Here is a 21,872-nt window from a genome sequence, read left to right as displayed (position 1 = left end):
CAGGGAGTTAAAAAAATGGCTGGCTGGACTAAATTAGGATGCCTGGTAGCCTTGCATCAGGTGATAAACTATCAAATGAAGAAATCTTGAAGACTACATCCTTCTGAAGCCTGCCTCTCCATAAACAATCCATCTAAAAAAAATTGTCAGTTTTTTTTGTAGGTTCACATTAAAGGAAGGTCTTGCTCCCCCCACCCCCCCCTTTCCCTCTGGGTATAGGTCTGGTGGTGTCCTACAAAATGCAAAGGTCCAAAAATCATAAAACTTGGTGGCTAATATGTCCATTTATGCAAATGCATCGTGATTTAGACACCACTGTTGCCAACCGATGTGTTGTATTTTTTGAGTCGAGTTGAGTGGAACTTTTCATGCAAATCAGTTTGTCAGGTGAATATTGATGAGAACAAGGTGTGGAAGGGTTTATAGATGAGGTTAAGAAGAGAAAGACAATTTGGGATACATCATCGGGATGGGAGAGTACACAGACAGAAATCTAAAGAGAATTCAGTGGATAAATAGCAAAAGTATGTACTGCTTTTAACCTATTTCGAAGGATTGGATTCCAAGAAGAAAGTGAATATTGATATGTTTAACGCTGTTATTATTGTTCATTGTTGAAATAATTTATTATCTGGCCTGGTCATGAATGCTTTTACTAATTTGGATCAAATATTTATTGCAAACCTAAGGCAGGCTATACACACGATGGCTCCAAACAATAATATTTTGAATGTACAGTCCCTCCCCCTTCGATTGCCATTTTTAGTCTTAACTTTCTGTAGAGGTTACGAAATAAATGCAGAGTGGATCTGGGATGAAGCGTATTTTCTGTATTTTCTCTGCAACTCTGAGATACATAAAATAAATAATTCACGAATCATGGGCGTCCGGATTTGGGGGCCATGCCCCCCCCCCCCCCGGGAAATGAAAGTCAACCAAAAATTATGTATTTCACACACAAAATTTTATTTTAGCCACAATAATATGTGTTAATTATTGCATGAACACCATAAATTCAAATTTAAGCAATTTTTTTTAGGGAACAACACACTTTTGGGGGGAAATGTGACTTGTTTGCCCCCCCTGGAAAAAAATACCTTCCTTGCCACTCCCTGGAAAAAATCCTCCGGACATCCATGTCACGAATCCTTCTTAGTTCTATCCACTCCAAAGAGATGGCAGCACTGGTACCTTTTGCATAAAGAAGAGCAAAACGCGACCGTTTTTGCTGTCTACCGCAGAAAACAAGGGGCAAAAACAATGCTGGTCAGGGGCGAAGCGTGACATTTTTACATAGTCATCCCGAGACTTGTGAAACGTCAGGGTCGATCTTTCCAACCTGGAAGGGGGCATAATATTTCTCCGCAGTAAACGCCAAGTTCGTTGCCTATTTGACCTAAAAGTTAACTCCAGTACCATAGACCTTACGACTACAAAAAACATTATGCTATTCCATACGATGAAAATTTAGAAATCTGATTAATGAGAGTGACGTCAGCTCTCGAAAACTTGGAATCTTTTCCACAACTCACTTGGTCGATAGGCCGAGAGAATCCTTTCATCAAAGGTGAAAATGTCTTCAGTAAAAATATTGTTTGAAAGCATTGCAAAAAGTGCACAAATCCATACGCTGTGCTCACCTGCCCGGTCCCTTACAGTTGAGATCAAATATTACGAAAAAAAAAGTCAATTATTGGCTGCCTGTACTCTTCAACTGTGTTAACTAAGTGCCATTTATAACACCACCTGGGTTGTGAAAAGCATAGGATCGTTTTCTTTAAATGTTCTTGTGTGGCAAAGTGGATTACATGGTATTTCGTTCATTCCCTGGAACAGCACTAAATCTATACTTGAGCGTAGCAACTAACGCTTTCGGGTACTCGTCCTGGACCCTGTTTTGGAAATCTACTAATGCCCGTACATAACTGCCGACCCGTCATAAGTTTGAGCAATAAATTTATCCTCCAGTTTCTATTGACAATTTTTACACGAACTAATAACCAGTCAGATATTCAATCGGCACTCGCATCAGTCAAGCCAATAAATCATTCCTTAACACAACAACCCTCCTTACGCATAGATCTCAAGACCTGACAATTGGGAGCTACTGTTAACATCAGATGGTTCGTCTAACATAATTGAAAGAAAGTCTGATTTTTTCAATTTATTTAAAAATTGTTTCACTCACGACATCACTTATTACGTGTATTAGATCATTGCATTACATGCTTTACAATGATGGAAATAGCACTCGGAAAAGTTTTAATCCTGATTACGTCAGCGAAACCCTGCCGTAAACATGGGGGCTGAAAAAAAAGGCTGTTTATGACCGGACCTTCAGGCGGTCGTTGGGTGTCTTCCGAGCAGGTAGAGATTCGCACATTTTCTGCGATGACCTGGGCCGGCGAACACCATTGCCTTCAATAGGAAACAGCGCGAGTGTTGGCCACGGGGAATAGTATTGGTCTCTCATTCCAATGTGCTAAACTTAGCGAATCCCTTGCGTATTTCTAGCTGTTTCATGGTGTCGCATGGCTTATTTCGCACAAATATGAAAATATTCTGACTTATTTTTTACCTCTCTAAAATTTAAAATGCAGTATTTTTATTATTTTGCTAAGTCATCGCCGCATCTCCCGATGACCGGATTCTGATTCTGGTTTCATCATTTCAAGGTCAAACACAGAAAAAAGTTGAACTATTTTCGGTAGTTTATGTATAAAAGTGGAATTTAATTTACAGGAATTTAAATATGAGTTCCATGGAAACAGCTAAATTTCTTATAAATCTAGATTTCTTGTCTTTAAGAATGGAATAATGAATTTTAGAAGGGGACTCCCCGATGGCGTAGTGGTAACGTCGTCGCCTTGTAATCAAGGGGTCCCGACGAATTCGATACCCGGTGGGTGAAGACATAGTGATTCGGATCCAACTTTAAACTGCACATCCAGTCCCGATTAGTCTATATCTGCGTCTGCACAAAGTGAGCTTAAGAACAAACTCAATTAAATATAAAAAGTCAAGAGTCAGCGATGGGACATCGAATACACGCGAATAGATTGAAATGAAAAAGTAAATGCCTGATCGTTGCGCTGCTACAACCGTGCCCAGGATTTTTGAAAGGGAGATGTTACGTATACTTTTTCTTGGTAGTCCGCCCTCATTTTGTCAGATTTTCCTACCATTGACGTTCTTTTTTTTTTTAGGAATATTGGGCCAAAGGGAATGCTTATAACCCCCTCTAACACCCCCCTTGGCCACGCCACTGACTACAACCCTGTACCAGCAGTTTATCCAGAATTTTCCATCTGTAAGGGGAGGGGGGTCGATTTTATGGTTGTCTGAAGGCCTATTTAACGCCCAAACAACCATGAATTGCACATTTGTGAAACATTTTAGAGGGAGAGTTCGGATAAACTTGGAAGTGTGATGATAAATCAAATGCAGTTCCCCAAAGCAAAAGTTTAATTCACCACTGGCCATACGTAGGTATTTTTAACGAACTGCAAGGGGAATAATATATATCAATGGCCTACACAGAGGCTGAGGGGGGGGGGGGCTGATGGGACTACGACCCTTCCCGAAATTTTGAGATAATGAATACGGCAAATAACTCTGAGAAACCAGAGTGGTAACAGAAACCCAGCCTTAAAATGATAGATTGTTTTTTTTGTTTTAAGTCCACTTTATGCACAGTAAGGCTAATCGGGACTGGACCTACAGTTTAAAGTGGGATCCGAACCACTATGAGCCTCCACCGGGTATCGAACCCGGGACCCCTTGATTACAAGGCAGCCTTAAAATGACTCCCAATTATACAGGGTGTTTCTAAAGGTCATTTACAACGCTTGGGAGGTGATTCCTCACACGAAAACAAGCAAAAAGTCAAAGTTCCATTTTTACGACTGAGGCTTCGTTTCCGAGATAGGAGCCTCGCAAAAGGTGACAAAGTGATCGTCACACCTAACTGGGACGAATACTATCACATATAGATAGGCGGTTCCAAGGGAATCATAAAGGAATCGTATGTGCTCAGTCCGGAAGTCACTATGAAAAGTTCACTGCACGCATGCGCAATGAAGTCCTGAAAGGAATTGGGGATTTCCAGCAAGAACAATACGTGGAAAAGGTATGTAACGCAGCAAGAAGGACCGTGACAATGAGAAATGCGTTAAAGACAACACATCCCGACCTCAAATATCAAAACATGAGCACCGAACACAAAATCCGAAAAGTTGAGCACGGTTGCATACCCCAGTTAGACGCGAGGAATGAACGAATCATGTCATGTGGCATAGGAGAGACACATTACTCCACCAGGAGGAGGGAAAGAAAAACACAATATCAGATGATTGCGACAACGTGTATTTTTACACGCGACAACTACGTAATATCCCCCCCCCCCCCACACACACAACAAACAACAAATGCTACAATATCTTACGCACAGACAGTCCGTGTCACTGTACACCAACTGAAGATGTCACTTTCACCACACAAAGGGGGTGGGGAGCAATACCAAGAGTGTTCTCACTGAGATTTGCCGAGGGCAATAATCACAGACGGTTTTCAAAATGTCTGCCGTTTACTTCTACGCAGAGATGACAGCGACGAATCAAGGATTGTTGAGTACGAGCAAACAAGCCTGGTGTATCTGCTACCGTCGCGGCGGCGACGTTGATGCGAGCAACGAGGTCCTCAGCTGATGTGACAGGTGTGTCGTATACGAGGGTTTTCATTTCTCCCCAGAAGAAAAAATCGAGAGGGCGACCTCGGTGGCCAAGGCACAGGCTCATCCCTACCAATGAACCTATTGCGAAACACGTCATGCAGGAAATGTCGTACATTACAATCGAAATGAGCTGGTGCACTATCGTGTTGGTACCACATTTCTTGCCGCTGTGCCAAAGGTACGGTATCCAACAGTTCAGGCAGAACCTCACTAAGAAATGCATGATACGTGCGACCATTCAGGCGAACAGGGAGAATGTATGGTCCAATTAAATGATCATGTACTATCCCGCACCACACATTCACTGAAAACCTGTGCTGGTGATGGGCCACAAAAAGTGCATGTGGGTTGTCAAAGTCCCATACATGACTGTTTCTACTATTGAAGACATCCATCCTGGCGAAAATGGCTTCATCTGTCCACAATACGTTTGCCCCGGTTTGTGTCCAGCTGATGCAACAACCATTGGCAAAACTCCATACGAGGGCGAAAGTCACGAGGTAACAGTTCTTGTACTTTCTGCAGTTTAAAAGGGTGCATTCCTTCCTCTGACAACACTCGCCAAACATTCACATGAGACGTGTTTCGTGCCCGAGCGAGCACTCGCGTACTGGTGCCAGGATGTTCTGCGACCGCTGTTAACACATCTTCTGCAAGCTGATGTGTGCGTACACTTCGGGGTCTTCCAACTTCTTGCCGCGGTGGTAACACTGACCCTGTTTCACGCAGTCGACTGTCCACTACCTGAAAGAAGGTGTGAGACGGTAAACGTCTATGTGGAAAGTGTTCTCCATAAAGACGCCTTGCCTCGCGGCTATTACCACGTGCCTCCCCAAAAATGAGATGCATGTCTGCAAGCTGCTGGGTCGTATACGCAGCCATCTGTGTAATAGGGAGCTGGAACTGCAAAGTATTGTTTTTGTTTAACACTGGCACACTGCACAAATTGGCCGTATCACCGTACGAACATCACAGACCAATTGTTGCGATACTTGACTTCTCCACTCCACCACGTCAACTTCTTTCAATACAACATACTAGTACTCTTCAATGCGTATGACAACCTAGAGGGAACTGCTGATCATATCCCAGCACCTGCAACACGACTGGAACGACTGCCGGGGAGAACCAACCCTTTGAGCTCCTCTCGCGGGAATAGCAGTCATGAAGGTCAAACGTAGACTACGAGAGCCAGACTTGCCTGTGCAGCGCTTCCAAACCTGGTCTCTTTTACGTCACAATGATCGCGTGCGAACACTTTTGGTATTGCTCCCCACCCCCTTTGCGTGGTGAAAGTAACATCTTCAGTTTGTGTACAGTGACACGGACTGTCTGTGCATAAGACATTGTAGCATTTGTTGTTTGTTGTGTGTGTGTGGGGGGGGCGGTATTACGTAGTTGTCGCGTGTAAAAATACACGTTGTCGCAACCTTCTGATATTGTGTTTTTCTTTCCCTCCTCCTGGTGGAGTAATGTGTGTCTCGTATGCCACATGACATGATTCGTTCATTCCTCGCGTCTAACTGGGGTATGCAACCGTGCTCAACTTTTCGAATTTTGTGTTCGGTGCTCATGTTTTGATGTTTGAGGTCGGGATGTGTTGTCTTTAACGCATTTCTCATTGTCACGGTCCTTCTTGCTGCGTTACATACCTTTTCCATGCATTGTTCTTGCTGGAAATCCCCAATTCCCTTGAGGACTCCATTGCGCATGCGTGCAGTGAACTTTTCATAGTGACTTCCGGACTGAGCACATACGATTCCTTTATGATTCCCTTGGAACCGCCTATCTATATGTGATAGTATTCGTCCCAGTTAGGTGTGACGATCACTTTGTCACCTTTTGCGAGGCTCCTATCTCGGAAATGAAGCCTCAGTCGTAAAAATGGAACTTAGACTTTTTGCTTGTTTTCGTGTGAGGAATCACCTCCCAAGCGTTGTAAACGACCTTTAGAAACACCCTGTATATATTTTTTGTCTTTGAACAACCTTCAACACTAAGGTTAAAAATGGTATTTGAAATATTTTATAGTCCGTCCCTCGTCGCCCTCCGAAAAGAAATCCTGCGTACGCCAGTGATATATATGTAATAAAAAAATAGCAACATTTGAATGGGATTTCGTTACACAATATTATGTAATCTTCGTAACTCTCTTGGGAACGACAGAATTTCAAAGGAGTTTCAAGAGGGTAGCATCTTTTTTGGAAAAAATGCTTTGCTTGGCCCTCACTGGAAAAAGTTCTGCGAGAGTGCCATCAAAATCAGTCAGTCCCATCCAACTCCGCCACAGAGCTACTCTGTTGAGTTCCTCTGCTCACACGGCCTCTGTCATAGATTAGAAATGTACTCTATCGACTACCCGCCGTCCGTCGAACACGACGCGACTCGTTCGTTCCGGACACCGCGCTTTTCTCCTTTTCATGCACGTCAACGCTGTCCGGAATAGCGGGGAATACCGCGGCCGCAAAACCGAAACTAACACAAGCTCCGCCCGTCCGTGTTCTGACGTCACGATCACCTAACATGAACACAATGAAATTTTCGTGATGTCACAAGTCGAAGGTAGGGGCGGTGCTTTTTATGGTGCGAAAAGTGAGACCCGTCTGCAAAACCGGGGTCTCCTTTATTACACTACAGTATATCTTTGTGAACTGACGTCGAGGAAATTTTACATTAATTCTGTTAGGTTTGGTTCCCTTATCATAAATACACAGAACTAAACCCAATACGCCTAACCTAACTTAGACATTTAGCGTCAATGAAAGCATTCCACGGTGACGTCAGAACGCAAGGTTGCTATAGCGTTGTGCGATAAGGGAGACTCTTAAAGCCGTGCTTCCCCATCTCTCGCGGAATACGTCCTCCCATGTGTTCAGCTATGGATTATTTGACGTGTGTATGGTGGGAAGGGGGTGTTCAATTTATGAAAAAATATTTTTAGTGCAACTATGAACAGCAAAATGAAATAAAAAAGTGTTCTGTCCCCATAACCTCCCTTCAATGGGTCCCAAAGGGGGAGATCATAACCCCCCTTTGGTCCAGTATTCCTAGCAGGAAAATATGGCAAATCGAGGGTGTTCTACTAAAAAAAGTGTGCGTAGCCCCCTCCATCGATCCTGAGCACGCCACTGCACTGATTTATATCTGGAGCCGTCGCTGATAAACTTCCCAAATTTCATTTTTTAACAAATTGAATAAACAATTCATTCCACGCTCCCAGGTTCGATACCCGGGGGAGGCACATTGTGGTTCTGAGTCCACTTTAAACTGTAGGTCCAGTCCCGATTAGCCTTGCTGTGCATAAAGTGGAATTAAAACACCAACTCAAACAAACTAACAAAATTCAATCTACGCCCGTGGCGATGGGTAGGCTATAGGGCACCATGCAGAGTGCGCTATAGAGATCTGTTTTACTACGCACGAAGTACAAGACATTTCCAGTGTTCCAACTCGGATTGTACTGAGACTGATTGTTAAAATTTGTGCAAATATCGAAATGAGCAATATCTCCAAAAAACGTAAGATTGAAAATTAAAATAGCTTCTCTCCAACTTGAATTGCGTGATTTGCAAGGCGATGTGTTCCTTCAAACTAGGCAAGAAAAGGGGCCAGAGTTTTTCAAATACCTTTCAAAAGAACGCTTTCCAAACCTTCGTAGTTTTGGACAAAGAATGACATCGATGTTCGGCAGCACATGCACGTGTGAAAGTGCTTTTTCTTCAATGAAGTTCATCAAGAATCGCTACAGAAGCAGAAATACAACTTTAATAAAAGAAGCAGATCGGGCTCAATTTTCACATTGAACACTTACTATGAAGGATTCTTATTTGTATGGTGTGTCTTTAATTTCTTTCAATTCATCAATAAGTATTGGGTTTTGTGAAATAAATTGTAATTATACAATTTTGATTTGTAATTCCATTGTTTTATTGCCTCATTTTAGAAATTTAGGTCATGCGAAAGTACTACATTTTCAGTTCAGTACTTACAATTTTTGTAATTTTTAATCCCCCCCCCTCCTCAAAAAAAATGCGGCCCGCCTATCAACTGCTGGATATAATTTTGGCCCTCGGACCTTTTGAAGTTGGAAACCACTGCTCTACTTAACGACCGACACGAATCTCTAAGGCAGCTTTCAGATCAAAGGCGACACAGGATCAGAGGCGCAACCACGAATTTTTGTCTGGGGGGGGGGCAAGTACCAGGATAAAAGTACCAATAATAATAATAATAATAATAATAGTGATAATGATAATAATAATAATAATAATAATGAAGAACAACATCATTATTAGTAGTAGTAGAAGTAGTAGCAGTAGTATCAAAGACGTTATTACGCAAAGAGGGGGTAGAAGTCGAAGTTAAAGCTTGTTTGTAACAAACGATTTGAAATATTTCTTTCAACACGTTCAATTTCACATTAATGGAAAACAAACCCAAAAACTGTACTTTTCAATGGCAGAAAATGCATGATAAATGCAATCCGAATATAATTATTTTTCTAAATATAATATGTATCAGGTGGTTATAATTAAAGTGACGGTGTTCAGAGTGGTACAGCTGTAATGAGAGTAGCAGTCTGAAACTTCGTAGATATGCTAATGAAGCAATGCGCTCGCGAATTATGCCAAAAAAAAAATAGTTCCAATTCTCGCCACCAGGGTAAAAAAATGGCGCTGTTTGCAGTCAAAACTTGGTATAGTTACAGGAAAAACACTATAAATCGCAGAAAACAATACTCTTTGTAATAAAATATCGCTACAATTTCACTATTCGAATTACATGAACATTACTAAAGGAAAAAGCAACAAGCGTCACCAACAACAACCAGGGAGCTCACACAATGGTTAGGCAATTTCACCGACTTTGACGTCAGAGTTATGGAAAATTCCACGTTTTGACTGCTTACAGCGCCGTTTTTTACCCTGGTGGCGAGAATTGGAACTATTTTTTTTTGGCATAATTCGCGAGCGCATTGCTTCATTAGCATATCTACGAAGTTTCAGACTGCTACTCTCATTACAGCCCGTGCTGTACCACTCTGAACACCGTCACTTTAATTATAACCGCCTGGTATAACTTTCATGTACAATATATGTTTTACACATATGCAACAAGGAACGACAGAAAATAAGAAAAGACATATGCAACACCACGTTAACCCTAAATTGTGTAGCCTAAGTATTCCAAGTTTATTCATTTTGATTTAATAGGGCACAAATCTCTTTCACAACTTTTTTCATTTAGATTGTTCGGCGTCCAGGGCCGAATCCCACCGCTCCCTAGCTACCAGTGACGTGCACTGAGGAGTAGCTAGTCTAGCAGAGATAGATCTATCAATCTCACGTCTCTATTATTTTCAAATCACAATATTTATTGTCTTGAAGCCTCAGTTCATCAGTGGCGTAGCATGGGCATTTTGGGTGGGAACGCCAAGTCTGAAGGAAGGGTCGGCCCTTTTCTGCTTAATAATTTACATATGGAATTAGTCGCCACAGGTGTTGTTTATTTGCCTGAAGTCAGCTGGGTTTTCAAAAAAACATCATCATCCATGCAGTTTTTAGCTAGAAAATGAGATGCCTCACTATGCAACAAATGTTTTGAACTCTGGTGTTTTATACCTTTCGGCATGACGCAAATCATTATAAAACCTACCTGAATCACAAGCGCCTCTGCACAACAGTAGACGTCATTGTTGTGGATGATCCAACTACTGATTGATTTGGTTTATTTAACGTCGCTTTTTTAATCGCGAATATGAATATGAGTGATGATATTGATGAAGGGACACTCACAAAGAACACCCGTGCTCACCCCGGGATTCGAATCAGGGGCCTCTGTCGTCTTGGCGCGCTGTGCAAAACACTCTGACACGGAGGTGGGCGGATGATCCAACTATCGTACACTCTATTAACGTAACAGTGCCGATTAGTAATTCAGACCACTGTTTATTACGTCTTGAGAATGTTGATAAACATTTTAAAATAAATTTGTCCAGAGACCATTCGATGTTAAGAGTTTTCAAATGAATGCTAAACATTTCCATTGACAAAATATTAAGCAGTTACATAATAACGAAAAAATAATAACCCGCAAAACTATTATTTTTTTTTATTAAGTGGTAGAGCAGCCACAGGCTGAACTTCTACCACGAGGACTTCACCAACTTATTTGACAAGAACTGTGTTGATCTTTTAGTTTTTAATGCACATCGCTGTTCGTGCGATAAATTATACAATACAGTGACCATTAAGAAGTGCTATATTTCAGTTTGGTAAAGTTACGTCAGTCAATATTGCGTATTGTAGCAACACATAGCACGAGTGGCACAAGCGCGGAGAACCGGGTAGAAATTTTACCGCTGTCGTCTGCTTCAGAAGGCAGGAAGGGTCACGTGAACCAATCACGTAACCCTCTGCTCCATACGCGGGCGTAAGAGAGAGCATTTGGGCGCGTGCTTTAGAAATCCAAGCTTTCCCTCCAGAAAGGCAGCAAGGAATATAGGGTCCTGTACGCCAAACCTGCTCAGCGTCCGGCCAGGAAAGGCATTGAAAAAAAATGCTACAACGAGTGTTGTTAGTGGAGCGTTGCAAGCGGATCGCAAAAAATAGCTATTATAATGCCATGAAGGTCAGACATATATGAAATTAGTCAAGATTTACTTTATATTTACAGCATTTACGCATTTTTTAAATTTTAAATTGGGGAACGCCGGGCGTACGGGCGTACTATAACGCTACGCCACTGCAGTTCATATGCAACACTTCTTTACACGCGCTTCTCGTCCCTCGATGTGAGCAGCTGGCAAGGCTGGATACCCTAGCTGGCTCTTCCTCCGCCTTACCAGATTCAGGTATAGACAACCGCCCGAAGAGGAAGGGAAGATTTCTGCCTGTATCTCCCTTGTCCCCTCGCCCCCCGCCCCAATGGTTGCAAGCCCGTGGTCTATCTCCTATAGGACAGATAGGGGATTGGTTTCCCTTCGATTCCTTTGTAAATCCTCTAAAGAACTCAGGGGAAAATTTTCTGCAGTACTTATGTTCTCTGTATTTACTCAACCTTTTAAACGTTGTACAATATGTATGTATGATATGGGATGTAGTTTTACTTGTATTATGTGCAGACAAAAATGTTATGGTTTCTTTTCTCTTTTTTCAAATATGGAATATATAATGATTAAATAACAAATATTTGCTCACGCTCTCTCTCGCTCTCGTTTTAGTAGTGTTTTATTTAAATATGCTAATAATTTGACATCCAATAAAAAATGGGTAAGCTAAACAGTCATAAATACGGATGTATTAATTTGGACAAGAAAAGGCGCGTTCTAATTGTTGTTGTTGGTTTGGTTTATTTTACTTCACCTTTTTGCCACATTTGGTTATCGTGAAAATGAGGATGAGTGATGATATAATGAAATCTATGAAGGGACCTCACAAAGAACAATTCAGACTTGGATTCGAACCCGTGACGACCGCGAATTCTTGTTCCTGTGTGTTTTACTCTGTAGGGAATAGTAATGAAATAATATGGAATGAAAAATGTATCCCAGAACTCAAAAAGCCAAATGATATATTGAATTTTTGCCACCTCTCATCGCTTTATCTAGCTGTATAGATTTAATCGCGATAAGTAGCTAATGAGCTTATGGAAATCACGAGGGACAATCATAAACAGAGAACTCTGGACTCCTGATTTCACAGTGCCCTGCAGATGCACTGGGAGGAAATTAGTTGTATTTTCCCCCCTTTGTTTAGCGTTGCTTTTCCATCACTTTACCTAAATTCTGCCATGACGATGAACGTTGATTAAATTAAACGGATGAAGAGTGGTTACAAAGGAACACTCATGCACAGGCCAGGGGTCGAGCCCGGATCCTTCAGTAAGGAGATCGTGAGATGGAGAAATTAAGGAAATCAAGCAATGCAATTTTTTTGGAAAAACGTTAATCATATACAAATATGGTGTTTCAAAAATCCAATTGAAATTTACGTACCACTGAGTAAATACGCAGTTTGCTTTACCGACACCCACGTATCCGAATAGTTAGAGCTTTCCACTCATCTTTGTTGTCGGCCGACCTCCGCGGAGGAGTGAAAGTGGCCCCGGATCGGTACCCGGTGGAGGCACATAGTGGTTCGTATCCCACTTTAAACTGTAGGTCCAGTCCCGATTAGCTTTTATGTACATAAAGTGGACTTAAACACCAAATCAACCAACCGCGGGGGAGTGGTTATCACACCAGGAGTTTTCAGGTTCGAACACCGACCTCGGCATGGGCGTTATTTGTGTTTGTCTCTTCATTAAATGTATTGTATCATCTTCGCGATTAGCCAAATGTGTCAGCGACGCTAAGTAGCATAAATCAAATCAAATCATTGATTGATTGTTTGATTTGGTTTGTTTTACTTCGCTTTTCCTACACTTTTGGCTAATCGTCAAGATGATACGATAAAATTGTGATGAAGGGACAAACACAAATAACACCCATACCCAGGTCGGGTTTCGAATCCGGGATCTCTGGCTTAATAGTCAAATCAACGTGTTTTGGATTTTCGAAAGTGGGTGGGATTAACGTGTGCTTCTTTTCAATATCAATATCAATATCAATATCAATATCAATATGTTTATTCATCATTAAGCATTACAATAATGCAATCCTTTCTTTGACGTTCTATTTTTAGGAATCCTGGGCCCTAAAGGGGGGAGGGGGATTATGACCCACACCAACCTCGCTTGGGCACGCCACTGATTGCTACCCCAAGTGTCGACATCACCGTACGTCACTGCTAGCTACGGCTCAGAACTTGATGAGACATGAGAAAAACAGGTATTGCGAGGGAAGCGAGCAACAACATTTTACAAAATGTATTTTTATTTGCATAAAATTGCAGCTGCATGTGCCCTTGGCCGTCAATGTTTGCCCCACCCCCCGTGGTTGCGCCACTGCATAGGAATGTTCACGCAGTTATGGCCATGTCAAACGACACAGATCCCTCCAGTCTGTAAAAAGGCATTCACTACGCATGCGCAACCAGCAGACCGAGTCCCAAGTTACAGCGCCTTGTAGTGTATGTACCCTGGTCATGGACGTCCGCAGGATTTTTTCCAGGGAGGGGCAAGGAAGGTAATTTTTTCCAGGGGGGGCAAACGAAGGCAAAATTTCCCCAAAAATAGTGTTGTTCCCTAAAAAACATTGCTTAAATATGAATTTATGGTGTTCATGCAATAATTAACACAAATTATTGTGGCTAAAATGAAATTAAATGTGTGAAATACATATTTTTTGGTTGACTTTCATTTTCCAGGGGGGGGCACGGCCCCCCTTGCCCCCCCTTCCGGACGCCCATGACCCTGGTATGTACCCAAGTGACACACAAGCGACAGGTCTCCCTTATCGCACAAGACTCAACCAACATTGCGTTCTGACGTCACCATTGAAACAGTGATTTCATTGTTAGGCTAAATGCCAATGTTGTTAGGTTAGGCTTGTTAGGTTTAGTTCTCTTAACATAAAAATACATTTGCAGTGTATTTATGCTAAGAGAACCAAACCTAACAGACCTAACATAATAACAGGGATTTTGCGTCTGACGTCAGAACACGAAGTTGGTAGCGCGTTGTGCGATAAACGAGAGCCACAAGGTACAAGCGATATGCGTAGTTCGTCGTTTCACTTCAGCAGAATTTAAGTTCCTTAAGGCCAGCCCTGCATTAATAGACAATTATTTGGGAAATTCATATCATCATATGTACAGGGGGGTGCACAAGTATTGCTCGGCAAGTTATCCATAACTACTTTCATTAATTTCTCTCTTCTATCCTATGCGTTTTTAAGGAATGTGAGTTTACGTGTGTTGGTGCAGAGGAGGTTGTCGCAGTTTGTTTGGTTTTTTGATTCAATTCTTGAATCTCTTACACAAACAAACCGAGTAAACATGTCAATGGACATTTTGCTTTTTACATAATTATGCATCCCACTGTACAACACGAAACTTGTATTTTCTCCTTCAGGCTACTATTTCTGTTTTATGAACATAGAAAAATGAATGTATGGTTCCCGCTTAGCCAAATGTTAGCTCTCTAGCCTTTGGTGCACCGATCAATGGTTCTTAATCCCGGTGGCAGCTATAAAATTTCGGTGTTGTTCCATCATTGTGAGGGAGCTACTTCAAAAGAAAAAGTAGCGGGCTCCGGCCTCGAAAGCCAAAAAACAGCGGTGATGGGACTCGATATATACAGTGTACTCTTTCTAATTAAACTCCAAGGGGATACGAACACGTTCGAATTACCCTAAATTCAAACGAACAAACACATCACAAGGGGATTTCAAGGGGAATAAACTTCAGATCGAAGGGCGGAACCGAGCTCTACCGACAAACATTCACAGGTTGCTCAGGGATGTTGGCTGAGTGTTTTGATATGAGGAACCCATTGTTCCTGGTATCTTATTACAGAGTAATTGCATCTTTCATTTGTTCAAACTCTGCTACTTTTATGTGTGTTTACACGGAATATATTTCGTTTCTCCAGCTAAACTCCTTTGCGTATGTTTACTCCGTGCAGTACCAGTTGACTGATTGTCACGGTATATATATATACGTATCTTACATAGGCATGCGCAGACCCTCTGATTAGGGGGTGGGGGCAAAATCCTCGATGAAAGTTCAGTCGGGAAAGAAAAACCTTATTGTATCTCACTGTTTTAGTTTCATTTCATTGGTGGTTATATGTATATACATACATACATACATATACTTTTATATATATATATCGATAGACTGCGAAAATTATAATTTTTCCCCTGTCTGGTGAGTGTTTCCTTTCTCCTTCTTTGATTTTTATTTAGCCCTCCTTGCTTTTATATATATATATATATATATATATATATATATATATATATATATATATATATATATATATATATATATGGTATATATTATATGTATGTATATATATATATATATATATATATATATATAATGCAGCGACATAGAGGAACCATAACGAGTAAATAAATTTTTCTCTGAAAGGTGCCGCACTCCTTTTCCTCCAAACAATTGTGCTGATGCATTTAAAACACAACTGGTTAGCAGCAAAAGTCTGAAGTACTTAGTAGTTATAACTTCTCTCGCTGGCAATTTACAATGCATTACAATTGCGAGCGAAGCGAACAAGAAAATTTTTAGATCCAAAGTTTTGCAAACTGGAAAACAGTATTGATTTAATATGGTGTAAGATAATTCATGAGACGTTATGGCATTCTCTTTTACATTTTTTTATTTAGATCGTTCGGAGCCCAGGGCCAACTGCTGCCGCCCCCTAGCTAGAGCTCTAAACTTGACAAGACTGCAAGAAAAGTATACACTGCGAGCCAAGCGAGCAAGAAAATTTTACGAAATGTGTTTTTATTTGTATAAAATTTGATGTCCAGGGGGAAATTTCCCCCTGCAGGTGCTCTTGGCCGTTTGGAAGAAATAATGCAAGAAAGACGTGAAAACTAATTCCATCTGGAGTATCCTTTTGTCCTGCTACTCTTAGATTCTACTGGTCTTGCTTACTTTTACCTCAATGTTTGCCCCCCCATAGAATTGATTTCCGTCCATGGTTGGGGTTGCCCCCTGTAGTTGGACCACTGCACCTCCTTCTTCCGTAGTTGCTTTGAACTTTAATCGACTTGACAATACTTAATTTTCTTTAAGAGTATAATATTGTTTAATAACGGAGATAAGATTCCTCTACACTAAATTTCTAGGTGAATGTAGGGACATGGACGTCTGAAAGGAGGGGGGGGGGTAAGGATGGCCACCCTGCCCCTCAGAAATCGAATGTCAACCTAAAAGTATATGTTTCACACGCATAATTTGATTTTCGTCATAGTAATTTACATGAATGTGGTAATTTCAAATTCAAGTGTTTTTTTTGAGGAAGGCAACACTATTATAGGGGTAATATGCCTCTTGGAAAAATACCTTGCTTGTCCCTCCGCGGAAAAAAATTGCGGACGTCCATGATTAGGGATGCAATTGCCCCTCTTGCCCTCCCGTGCGCACGCCTATGGTATCTTAATATCTTACAATTTTTACTCTGGTGTCGGTACTGCTCAGAATCGCTTGACTACAAAGCAGCAGCGTTAACCACTAGGCTATTTTGGATGTTCGTCAGATTTTAACGAAGTGAATCTCAACAGTGAAGTTCCATGATATAATGGTGTTCGATTCGATCAAATTTTGTAACGGGACTTGCAAATGATACACATTAGCTATGTGATTATTTGCTCCATTGCGTCGTTGCAATGCCCCTCAGATTAGTGGTAAGTTCTCGCAAGGACTTTCTAACAATTGCCAGTGCTACAGCGTTACGTCAGTGTTCTATGTGGCCTAAGGAGAGTACCAGTGGGGCGAAAGCCCCATGCCATCTGAAAATAACAAAAAACTGTGAAAAATTAGTGATGTTCTCAGTCGGTCGAAACCCTCCCAAAAGTGTAGTAAATCTAACAACAAATCGTCAATAAACATAAGAGTAAACAGTGATCCACCCCCTTTAAGGTCTAAAATTAAGCGATCACCTCTGGAGGCAATGCCCAAAACTAACAGTAAAACAATGAACCTAGCGACAACAAAAAAGGAGTCATCCGCTTTTACAAGAGGTCATTAATCCGCCTGGAATCCTTGGGAATAGTAGTAAGGAAGAGAGTGTTCGAGGTTCGAATCCGAATAGGGACATAAATGTCTATAGTTCGAATCCTATTTAAAAGTTAGACTTAGACTAATCTCTAATCGTGAATTACCTTTGCGAAATTATATTGTTGTCGGGACAAAGTCAATTTGCGCTCTTTTTTTTAAGAGCGCTTAGTGACAATAACTATTTTCTAGGCGCTTTGTCCAGCTGACTGGAGAAATGACTTTGTTGACAATGATTTTTGACTTTGCGAAGAATATAAGGCAATTACGCTACTGGGTGTAATTAAGAATGAGTGTCAACTTGCAAATGAAATGGTAAATATAAGGTAGATGACCTACAATAAGTATGCAATGACAGTCCAGTTGCCATTGAACCAAGGCTAACCATAGAGAGCGAAATTGTCTGCCTTTCTTTTTTTTTCAACAATCTGTCGCCAGATTTAGAAACAGAACATCTGGAAACTCGCGCCTCGGGACAGATCACTGACTTTGGTGCAAAAACCGCGTAAGTCCTTTCTTCTCTTTAAACCGACCGATTGTCACTATGTGCAGATATAGTTACATATAATGATAGAGGAGAACAAGAGCTTTCCTTAGACACCAATGATGATAGGGTTTTCTGACCTTTGTTGACAATGATGGGGTCAGTGTGCAATGATGCTAATTCGGCTTTGTGTAGCGGCTTATTTCCGAAGTACGCCGAAGGACTGTGGTGTGTGACGTCACCGGATTGAACAGGAAGACAAGCAGGAGAGGAGAGAAAATGGCGAGTTGTTGATACCGAGAAACTGTGATCGAGATACATTTGCATGTGCTCAAAGACTTAAATGTTGTCAGTGGTAGTTATAGTGGCTCTATAAGGTGCTCAAGGATAACGCGTAGTGCACCATGACAGCAAATATGTACAGAGTCGGAGGTAAGGTTTAATTTGTTATCAGAAGTTTTAAATAGCAAGACCGGCTGTGTGTGTTGAGCGCAAGATGCGTATGAATATGTCAGATTTTTATTATCAATAAATACTGTATTTTGTAAATTTGTTCGAACTATATACAACTCCGTATAAGCTAGTTCTTAGAGAAGATGCATCCAGACAAATTTTTGCCATTATAGATACAGCGTTAGAAAGAAGTATATTGAGGAACTACATTTTCTTATTCATTAATAGTTTGATTGCGGGCGTGACGCGGTTGAACATTATTTGGAAAACTTGGTTTTAGCAATTGTTATGGAAGGAAATCAGAAATGGGAACACATTATGTACAATAAAGAAAAATAGTAAATTTGTCACAGCAACACATGGTGTAAGCCCGCGATTCCTTTCATGAAATGGTTAGGGGAAGGGGATATCACTTTTGTTGATACAATTCTGGCGGCACATCAAAAGCATGCTTGATACCATGGGCACAGCAAGTTTTATTCCTTCTCTCTACGAACAAAGTAAATATCTACATTCTGGTTAACGATGAAACAGTTAAAGAGGACTTTATTATGTTAATTAATATCTCCCACTAGTTATAAATGATACACCTGGATAAATAAGAGTTCATGTACCTTGTTTTTGTTAGGATGGAGCAAGTTTGAAAGCTTAACCAATCAATTAAAATATATTGATATGTTAAGTGTTAAGCACGTTTTGTAGTATTTACGAATAAAAGACAACATATCTTTTTCAATAAAAACGTGGCGATAAGTGTTAAATAAAAAGGAAATCGATGCTTTGGTGATAATGTTACAAGCTTCTCTGGTTGAGAAAAGTATGCTAATAGTAATGTTAGACGTGTGGACTTCGTTACTGCCCTTTTTCATTGACAAAAAGGATTCTATCCTAACCTACCCCAAACATAAATAATAGCGATAAACAGTACGAATGTAACACAAAGGAAAATTAATTCATTGTATATTTGCAATTCACCTCCCTGCTGGAAATTTCTACTGTTATCTACTGTACTCTTCTATGTGTCTCGGATATTACCGAAACTCAATGTTTTCCTATTGAACAAGTTCAGTATGTCTACTGTACATGTACAGTAGAAGAAATACAAGTGAAATATTCTCTTTAGTATTACATGTAATAGCATTGTATACAGTATGCGTAACTCAACATGTTGGCTGTAAATATAACTTTTAATTCCTCCTGATTTAAAATTTGAGTAATTTGTTTTTATATCTATTTGAAAATCTAAACACAGTAGATGTTTCAAAACACCTATAGATCTACTGAAAACAGTACACTAGAGAAATTTTACAAGTAAAAATAACTTCTTCAGTATTATATTTAATATGTATGTAGTGTTTTTAGCTTAAAATGGTGACTATAAGTATTACATTTCATTCATCCTTAATAACAATTTTTATTTATATCTGTTTGAATATCTAAACACAGTAGATGTTTCAAAACACCTATAGATCTGCTAAAAACAGTAGACAAAATTTTCAGCAGGGTTACATTTTCAGGCAGTAGACCACATGTAATTGTTTGTAAACAAGAGATGCAGAGGTTGCATAAAAATCTAGATGTATGTAATTAGCCTCTGCTTGTTAATTTCTTAGAGGAAGGTCCTAAATGCAGGCTAGCTGAATAAGTGAAAAAGTCCCTTACAACATCGGCTAGAGTCTAGTTTACGTCCTTCTTGCCCACTCCTTCTTACCCGTTTACGTCTTTCTTGCGCACTCCTTCTTGCCCGTTTACAAAACCATGCTAGCAGACAGCCGGCGCTCCGGCATCCATAGAGTAAGTAAGTTTTTCTTTTTACAGTTTCTGTCACTAACCATTCATGGGAACGAGGTATGCCTACGAGGTTAGGTTAGGTTCCATTAGTGCTCATTTCACCCCTAAATATGTGCTTCATCATCGAAAAATGTCCTCACTACGTTCAATCACGCATATCCGGACAACATCGGTTTTTCTCGATTTTCTCCTCCAGGAAATTTTTCCTCGTCTTGGGATTTACTTTGTTGAATTCCTTATAAAATAACCTTTCCAACGATATTTGACACGTATTCCTTAGGAAAAGGACGTAAACTAGACTCTTACCACAACATCTCTGCTGTTATATACTTTAATTTAAAGATTTTACACGCCACAAACAAAGTGACTCTAGTAGTAACATTGTATCTTAACCCGCAATCGGTTGCACTCACTCGAGCCACACCATCGGTCGCGGGTGAGCGTAGCCCTCACCCTTGCTTTTCAGGTATATTTCACCATATTTTAATTTTTTTACATTTATTTTTTGTACTTGTAATGATCTGTTTATTATAATCCTTCTTATTCATTACATTTTTGTTTCAAAATATTTATTTGTTTTCAAACAGCATAGTATATATCGTCAAAGCCAACAAGTGTCATCGTTAACTAAAAGCGCATGTTCCTCTGAGGTAGTTCTATCTGATCTCCAGAAATCTGATATGATATAAAATCACTGCAACACTTTTCGAATTTTCTATTCACGACAAGTACATATAGGTATGAAAACTCAATAGAAACAGGATAGACATACTGACTAAATAATGCACAAATGTAAATAAAGAAATATATAACGTAATCGGTTGCATTAGAGCTCTGCACTCACTCTGACAACACTATTTCCACAACATAAAAAAGGTAAAAGGTAAAGTGCTCCCCTGTGCTTAGCACCACGCCATGAAGGCGTATAGGGGGTGTGGGGGTAACGTGGTCTTTCTAATAATGCTGTTTACGTAATCTCATAAAAATGTGATCAGGCCGCTCGTGAAACTCTAAAAGTCAGCTAGAGAGACCACAGGCCAATATTTTAAATACTGCACTTCATTATAATTTAAAGTGAGTATGGCACTCAACCGCGACCGATCACAGGTTAATACAAGAGTATGTGGAACTCATCCTTGTGACCATTTCCCCTCCTTATTTTGGTTGAATTTATGCATCCATTCATTTACTGATGCTCATGAACATTTTGTGTGGTGTTATCAACAATATATACATTCCATTTCTGAAGTGGGATTGTGAGCATTATTGCTGTGATAAGCAGAATGTGTCAGAAATGTGATATAAAATAAAATATTTGACATTAAGTTTTGCAAACTTACCTGATGTCTGATATGATAGTGTGTTCTTCCTTAAAACAACTACTTTGTATATGTAACCTCTTCGGTATAACTTCCAAATGTTGGATGATTTTCACAAGGTGCACAGGAGGACAAGGAAAGTATTTGAAACTGTTGAAATGAATGCAAAATAACGTTTGAAGTTAATAGAGAATAATTCTGACAATGCAGAGTTGTGTATTTATTGCAATTGTGAATTTTACAATGTGGAACTGTGTTTTGTCTTCCTTAAAATTGTTATATGCAAGAAGAAGAAAGCACACAACAGAAAATAAGACAATAAAACCTACTCCACTAAGGCAACACAACAAAATCTGCTTAACCTACTATCGTAAGCATTATGTTAGTGGATTATTATTGTCAGACCTAAA

The 21,872-nt window shown here is 40.3% G+C and overlaps 1 protein-coding gene across 4 annotated transcripts in view; it reads left to right on the top strand.

Moving 5' to 3' along the window:
* Window positions 1–18,138: 18,138 nt before the first annotated feature.
* MTA1-like (metastasis associated 1-like) overlaps window positions 18,139–21,872 on the top strand; it is a 101,721-nt gene continuing 97,987 nt past the window's right edge. For 3 of the 4 annotated variants that reach the window (XM_083137652.1, XM_083137651.1, XM_083137650.1), the window contains exon 1: window positions 18,140–18,331. In XM_083137652.1, coding sequence (XP_082993778.1) covers window positions 18,304–18,331 — 28 coding nt within the window. In that variant the 5' untranslated portion in view covers window positions 18,140–18,303. Of the gene's footprint in view, window positions 18,332–21,872 lie in introns of all 4 variants that reach the window. The other variant, XM_083137653.1, reaches the window with a different exon arrangement.

Source organism: Lepisma saccharinum, chromosome 16 (genome assembly GCF_977018435.1).
Source record: "Lepisma saccharinum chromosome 16, izLepSacc3.1, whole genome shotgun sequence".
Lineage (NCBI taxonomy): Eukaryota > Metazoa > Arthropoda > Insecta > Zygentoma > Lepismatidae > Lepisma > Lepisma saccharinum.
The sequence above is the reverse complement of the archived record's forward strand: the minus strand, read 5'-3'. Positions and strand labels throughout refer to the sequence as shown.